Source organism: Miscanthus floridulus, chromosome 12, assembly GCF_019320115.1.
Source record: "Miscanthus floridulus cultivar M001 chromosome 12, ASM1932011v1, whole genome shotgun sequence".
Taxonomy (NCBI): Eukaryota; Viridiplantae; Streptophyta; class Magnoliopsida; order Poales; family Poaceae; genus Miscanthus; species Miscanthus floridulus.
In genome coordinates this window covers 53,810,361-53,817,180 of record NC_089591.1, presented here as the reverse complement: position 1 = coordinate 53,817,180, position 6,820 = coordinate 53,810,361, and the positions used below count along the sequence as shown (strand labels likewise).

The 6,820-nt window shown below is 43.1% G+C and overlaps 1 protein-coding gene across 2 annotated transcripts; it reads right to left on the bottom strand.

The window, feature by feature from the left end:
- Positions 1 to 537: 537 nt before the first annotated feature.
- LOC136496598 (plant UBX domain-containing protein 1-like) lies at positions 538 to 5,513 on the bottom strand. Of its 2 annotated transcripts, XM_066492315.1 has the most exons (8): positions 5,251 to 5,510; positions 4,504 to 4,606; positions 4,346 to 4,414; positions 4,144 to 4,217; positions 3,598 to 3,727; positions 1,896 to 2,000; positions 1,383 to 1,590; positions 538 to 876 (listed from the first exon to the last, which is right to left on the bottom strand). In XM_066492315.1, the coding sequence occupies exons 1-8, from the start codon at positions 5,416 to 5,418 to the stop codon at positions 873 to 875; spliced, it is 861 nt and encodes a 286-aa protein (XP_066348412.1). In that variant the 5' UTR covers positions 5,419 to 5,510; the 3' UTR covers positions 538 to 872. The 2 variants fall into 2 exon arrangements, with proteins under 2 accessions (XP_066348412.1, XP_066348413.1); XM_066492316.1 differs by lacking the exon at positions 538 to 876 and having other exon boundaries at positions 1,379 to 1,590; positions 5,251 to 5,513.
- Between the last annotated feature and the right edge of the window lie 1,307 nt (positions 5,514 to 6,820).

Genomic DNA, 6,820 nt, shown 5'->3' with positions numbered 1-6,820 from the left:
AAGCAGCCTCCCGCAACTCTCAAGTCCCAACCACACAACTGCTAGTGACCTCTTATACGAGAAAATAATAAAGAGAAAAAGATCAGCAACCCAGCCTCCAGATCCTGGGCCTACATTTGCCATATGTAGTTATCAACAACACTTGTAGTATATCAAGTAACTCGCTCTTTAGTTGCATAAAAAAAAGTAACTCGCTCTTTAGTCGAAAGTACACCGTCAACCACAGAACAGCAGGTCCTAGACGTTGAATATATAAACCACAAATCGCAACCACACAGGGTCTAGCTGGCCCACAAGCCACTATCAGAAGAAGAAAACACATTCCATTCAGCGACAAATTAGTCCATGGTGAGGGCTCCATCACCATCAATTACAAGAAAGCAACCTCCCACAATATCATGGGCAGGATAAAAAAGCGCATGTACTCCAGAACTGAAACCCCACACTTGGTATATTCCCTCTAACTCAGGCACTTTCAGTTTTCTGAAATGTATTGTGTCAAGACTGAATAGTGAAGACAGTCATGGCATCGCACCGTTAAGCGTTAAGAACACTGGACTGTTATTTCCACCGTTTCTAACTTTTTATGGGGTCTACACGATGTGTAAGATGGCAAAGTGCTTAGCCAGAGCAAAGCACTGTTCTGATGAGTCGCGATGCATTCAAATTTACATGCTACTTGGCTCCCACCAAGAAAAAGGTGGGACCCATTTCTAATGCCCCCAACAGCTTCAGTGAGCAGAGGATCCAATTCTTGTACTACACAGCAGTGTAGCCTGTTCAAATTTGAACTTGTTCAACCATGAGTAGTGTTTAGAAGCCTAACAGAGTGATTCTGTGTTGAAGGCACACACTTGACGCCTGGAGTGGTATCACCTGCAAGAAGTGCCAAGTGGGTACCGGTTATTTCATCGCGATCTTGCAAATCAAAAGATGTTATGAAACAAAATAGCTAGAGCACACATGGAGTCCAAGCAAACGGAATTATCTCGAGACATACCCTATGGTGGGGTTGATTCAACAATCAAGATCTTGTATGAGATGCATGCACAAAAATGAAACTGCAACTTAAAGCTCCTTGCAAATTCTAATAATGTTCTGAAACGGTGCATGGCAAGGGCATATGCTAACTTACAAAAGATGGCAAGGAATTAATTTTCTCAAATACGCATCAGTGCTGTGTATCATTGCATTAAGAGACAAGGAATTGGAATTATCACCAAAACTTGACAAGTTTTTCTCCGTTTTAACTATTCGACCACGATGGAAAGAAGATTACTCTGGAATTTTTCTCCTTTGGACCGAATTAGAAGGTTGACAAAAAGAACTTGGAAAAGGCCTCCAAACAAAATATTGCAATTAAGAGGAACAAACAATGTTACCTTCTCAGCCACTTTGGTCTGCCAGGCTTCTTATTTGTTGTTGGTACAGGATCAGATTGAGATGTACCAGATTGAAGAGTAGAAGAGTTCATTCTAGAATCATCAGGTTGACTAGCAGGTTTCAGCAGAAGTGACAATCCATCCAAACTTTGAATTTCTTCATGGAGAAAGGGTCCTGCTTTTAGATCATCTGCATTTAACAACGAGCCTGCATGCCCAAAGCATTTGATACCACTCATTACAAAAAGTCATGAATATCTGAATGTCTAACAAAGTGACAACCATGAAACTTTTGTATAATAACAGGGTTGAAATAAATAATTTGCATGTGTGTTGGGTGGGTGGGTTTGGGTCGTAATGTTGTTTTTCTTTGTTTCGTGTGCATGTGGATGGGGATGGGGAGAAAGGCATGGCACTGGAATTGACTTGACACTAGTTATTCGAAACATACAGCTGAGAGGTAATTATTGTTTCTTTTCTTAACTTGGCACTAGTTATTATGATGATGCATACCTTCAGGCAGATCATAAGAAAAATGAACATTAGCTCCAGGGACAAAACCAGCTGTATAGAAGTCCTGTGATGTGTCCAGTATTCGCTTCTTTGGAGGTACTGTATCTGTTGGGGAATTGAATGGGTCCAGCATTAAAAAATTGAAAACAGTAAAGGTTTCAGATATGAGTATGCAAAGAAAGTCAAACGCGCGCCAAGTAACACCAAAGATCACAACGATCATCAGACTATAGATTTCAGAACTTCAGTCCAAGGAACATATGGCATACAACTTCAATGGTTCATGTTTTATCTAGAAATACTGAAATAGGCACTATGATAATCATAAGCTGCTGCTGTTCAAATTTTAGGGCATAATCTCTTTTCATTGAAAATTATTGTGGTCCAGAATAGGCACCAAACTGCCAGAAGAAAGCAAAATGAGAAGAGACTTCCCATTTCTTACTATTCTATAGAGTATAGACTTTATGAATCAGTGTTCAGGGGTTCTACACTTCTACAATCTGGCATGAGTAGGTTCTAGGCGTGTTACTGTTTATGCAAACAGTAACCTAGCCTTGTAGCCAATGGGGCTGATTGTTATCTTTAGCTATTTATTAGGAATTATAAGATTTGATAGCAAGTAAGGATATCAGTTTTGTTAGGGGTTACTCCCTCCGGGCAGTTCTCTAAGGCGCATGTGTGAGGGGAGTTAATATGAGGCTGCAATATTCAAGCATGCATGCATGCAGATTTGGAAACTCAGCGCTAGAGTTAATCTCGCCTTGGTATGTGGAGTAAGGGCCATGATGCCTTAGAAACCTGCCCGGATGTAGTAGTTAGCAATAGAGATAAGATTAGTTTTGATCTGTTAGGGACTTAGGGTCATGCCTAGGAGCTCTATAAAAGGAGCAAACGGCAACCATTATGGGTAAGCAAGAATAGCAATCTATTAGGGTTAGTCCCATTCGCCTATCAGTCTATCACTGACCTTGCAGTGCAGCTGCTGCCAATCGGTGAGGTCGACTGCTTGGGTTAGGCCGTTAGGGCTATTTAGATCAAGGTTCGTGGCAATTGGTATCAGATTGTCTGTAGCGGTTAATAATAATTGCATCATAATGGAAAAAGGGGTTAATAGCAGCTAATATCGACTCTAAAACCCTTTGCACAAGATGATGCATTAAAAGGTTTTTCAGATTTTGTAACCGTGAAACTATTTATGTCAGCTAGTTGTTTCCCTAAATGATGACTCCCAGCATGTTTGTCTGCCAAGAATAAAAGGGCGTACCCAGTGCAGAGAGCTCCCGCTCTGTGCGGGTCTGGGGAAGGGTGTCAGTGGCAAGCCTTACCCTCGCCTGTGCAATGCGAGGAGACCGTGACTCGAACCCAGGACCTTCCGGTCACAGGCGGTAAGACTCTACCGCTTGCACCAGGCCCACCCTTCTTTGTTTGCCAAGAATAAATATAAGAAAATCTAATTGACAAATCATAGCAATTCATAGCCAGAATAAATTATTGCAATGGTAAAATACAAAGGAACGATGAAGGGTGAAAGAGGACAGGAGAAGCACAGGTAAACTCCACATCTATCACCCCTAAGAGAGAAGCAGAACTTTTTTTTCTCGAAGCTGCGTATCATTTCATTAAGAAGAATTATAAAGTACAACACACACACCCCTTAACTATCAGTTACATTCGTGCCTAAGAGAGAAGCAGAACTTACAAAGATAGAACGGCAGATCTGGTCTAGCAAGTACTTTCGTAAGCAGGTCCACTAGACTATGAATCCTCTCCGATGGAAGAAAGTCAGCCTCAAGAATGTAGCCATCAGGGAATCGCACCCTCATTACTGCCTATAATCAAGGCGGTTACTCCATTAAAAACAAGTAGTTTAGAACTCATAATAACGTAACTCCATTAAAAAACTCATATTAGGTTAAGAATGAGACAAATTCCTTTAAAACAGGCAGTTAGACCTACATAATGTTATGCTGTATTTTCTTTTCTTAGGACAATTTCACATGCTATAAATTAATTAACGCATATATTTATGTGAAATAAGAAAAATCTGCTCTTCAACATTTCTTAAGGCGCTGCTCAGATAATGCTGGATTAAAAAGGAGCTAACTACGAGTCACACAGAAAGTAACAAAAGAACTAGTAATAACAATTGCCATCTTCAAATTGTTTCTTTGTATGCAGGACTGGACGAAGAAGTGTTGCACATTGATCAATTGTAAGAAAATTCAATAGTGCGTTATAACCCTACCTTTGTTCTCTTTGCTCGCTGAGCAGCAAGTTCTGCCTCCCGCATCTTGCGAGTCTTTAGCATTTTAGAGTGCTCTGCACAAAGTCATCATTTTTAACAGTGCTACAGTAAGTACATCAGAACGCAAAATAATAATGGGTTGATCAATATTAAACTAAGTTGACACTAAATAACTTAAAAGATCGCAAACAAAATTTTCTACCTCCCATCCTGTTTGAAATCAACTTGTAGTAATCAGCAGGCTGAAGCTCATAAAAGTCGTCATCTTCCTCTGCAAGAACAATGTTTCGATGTCACAGTAGAACTAGCATAAAGACAAGACAGATTTGGTAAAGACAAAAGAAGATGACATTTAGGTACCATGATCTGCATTATGCAGCTTGCTGGGTTCTAGAGCAAAGCTCTCACTTGAAAAAACCCGGATCTCATGTCCAAGTTCCTCTGACACCGCTTTCAGCTTGTCCTGGGATTTTCAACAGAAAACACATTTTCCGGCTTTGTCACATCTACCTATCCGGCCGGTGGAGAATTCAGAATACGAAGGTTTGATCAAAAAAAGAAAAGAAAAGAAAGTATCATCATTACTCAAAAAAACAAAACCCTACCAGGAAACAATTCAAAATTGTAATTTTGAGAATGTCGCAGGACCTGCGAAACACTCATTGCATGTGTCGATTCCCCAGATGGCCTAGTCAGAAAAGAACCTATTTTACACGCACAAATTCGGGAACCAGACGCGCACCAAGAACTCAAGAACTGGGCTCCCTAAACCCTCTAGAAGAATGCGAGAGCCTTAAAGAACTATCCCCATTCCCGAAACCCACACAGAGAAGAACAAGTCCTCGCTCATCCCCACCCCAGCCAAGAACGTGAGCACAGTACACAACCTCCCCTCCAGACCCTAGGACCGGCGCGAACCCGAAATTCTCCAAGAACCCTGCCCAAGAAACTGCGCACGGCACCAAGAACCGAAACTACCGGGAGCCAGCGTCCGCTCCCATCCGTCCGGCGGCGACGCGGACCCAATCGACACGCAATCGCGCAAGAAGCGCGTGAGCGCGCGGCGGGGAAGCGGTGACCGGGGAGGAGATGGGAGCGCGTACGTACCGCGGCGCGCTGCGCGTCGGCGTCGAGATCCATGTCCGCCGCCGGCGAGAGGTCGTCGTCGCCCTCGCCCTCGTCCCTCTTCCTGCGTCTAGTCGCGCACGGCCAGAGGAGGGTGGTGGAGGAGGAGGAGGGGGGGCCCGCCTGCTGGTGGGGGTACTCTGCTTCCATCTTGGACGGGAAGGGAGAGGAAAGCGAGACGGGCGGGGGTACGAGACGGGTTTCGGGCTGCGGGTCGGGCTCGGACTCCGGATTCGATGCGCTGAGAGCCTGAGATGAGATGGGATGAGATGAGACAGGGAGAGAGAGGGCCACCATTTTTTATACTGCTCGCCGGCCTCAACGGCTCTAAACATATTTTGGGCCGAGCCTTTATTGGTGTCGTCAGCCCAGACGTATGTTTAGGCCCAGTGATGTACAAGCCCCTAGCTGAAGTGCTGAATTTGCTAAAAAAAAAAAATTGAGATAAAAAAAAAAAACTGAAGTGCTGAAGGGTTTCTATCTTTCTGAATTCAGACTTTTCATCGGTGTTTGATGAGAGAGCAGACGACGTCACGTACGGCAGGCAGATGATTTCGAATGTCGCAATCAGAGGACGGAACCGATAGTCATCGGCGGGAGACCGTAAATGATCGTGGATTATTTACTGCTGGCTGGTTTGGTGTGAGAGAAAAACACTGTTCCTGACTGGAAATTTACGATCGCAAGCGAAACACTGTTCCTGTTTGGGCCATGTCAAGTTGTCAACTATACAAGTCACGCAGACGGCAGCATGCTACAGTATTTTACAGCTACGGGCACAGCGAGGCTGACCTGGTACACTGAAACTTTGGGTACGCTAACCTTGGCAGATTCGTTTTCTCGGAATGGTGGAAAATCTCAAGTGACCAACAAAACAAGCACTGTGCATAAAATGGCAAGTTTTCGCAACAAGCCAACGAGCAAACGTAGATGGATGTTGCGCTCAGCTACTCACCGACAAGAACAAAATTGAGGCGTCTTAGGCGTCTCCCTCTCTCAGAAAAAAAATCTACAGTTTTTGACAAAATTTTCCTTGCCCTCACCAACCGCAGTTCAAGCCCTGATCGTTTGAACTTATCAGCCATACTTTTTTTGATAAAATAATAGTATTTTTCTTTCACAATAAATCAGAGCATCAGCATCAGCCGTTTTTTCAGCCAGCCGAACATGGCCCAAAAGAACTTAGTAGAAGACCACCTTTTTCCTTGCCCTTTTAGCCATCAAGATTTAAATTCTACGGTTGTAGACAAATTTTGTGGAGCTGCGGGTAAATGATTAACACATACTTCATCCATTTTTGAAATATAAGAGATTCAAGTGATTTTTCCATAAAATAAAGAGCTTGGCAATAGACCATCTGCCTCTCTCCTCCACATTCATTTCAGAAGAAAATGGAGCGCGTGGAACTATGGTGGTAACAAGATGTAAGCTACAAGGGCAAAATAATTGGTAAGGATATCTAAAAAAAACTCGGCAAGTAGATAAAAGTGTCAAGAAATTGGATGTTTGGCGAGGAAGCTCTTTGTCCATTGCAGGTAGGACGACTCATCTA

Bases quoted from the DNA above. Each gene is read 5' to 3' on its own strand.
- LOC136496598 (XM_066492316.1), bottom strand. From the start codon at position 5,418: ATGGAAGCAGAGTACCCCCACCAGCAGGCGGGCCCCCCCTCCTCCTCC. The intron at 3,728-4,143 runs GTAGGGTTATAA...CCTTGATTATAG, and splicing joins AGCGAGCAAAGAGAACAAAG to GCAGTAATGAGGGTGCGATT. The intron at 2,001-3,597 runs GTAAGTTCTGCT...ATTCCCCAACAG, and splicing joins AGATCTGCCGTTCTATCTTT to ATACAGTACCTCCAAAGAAG.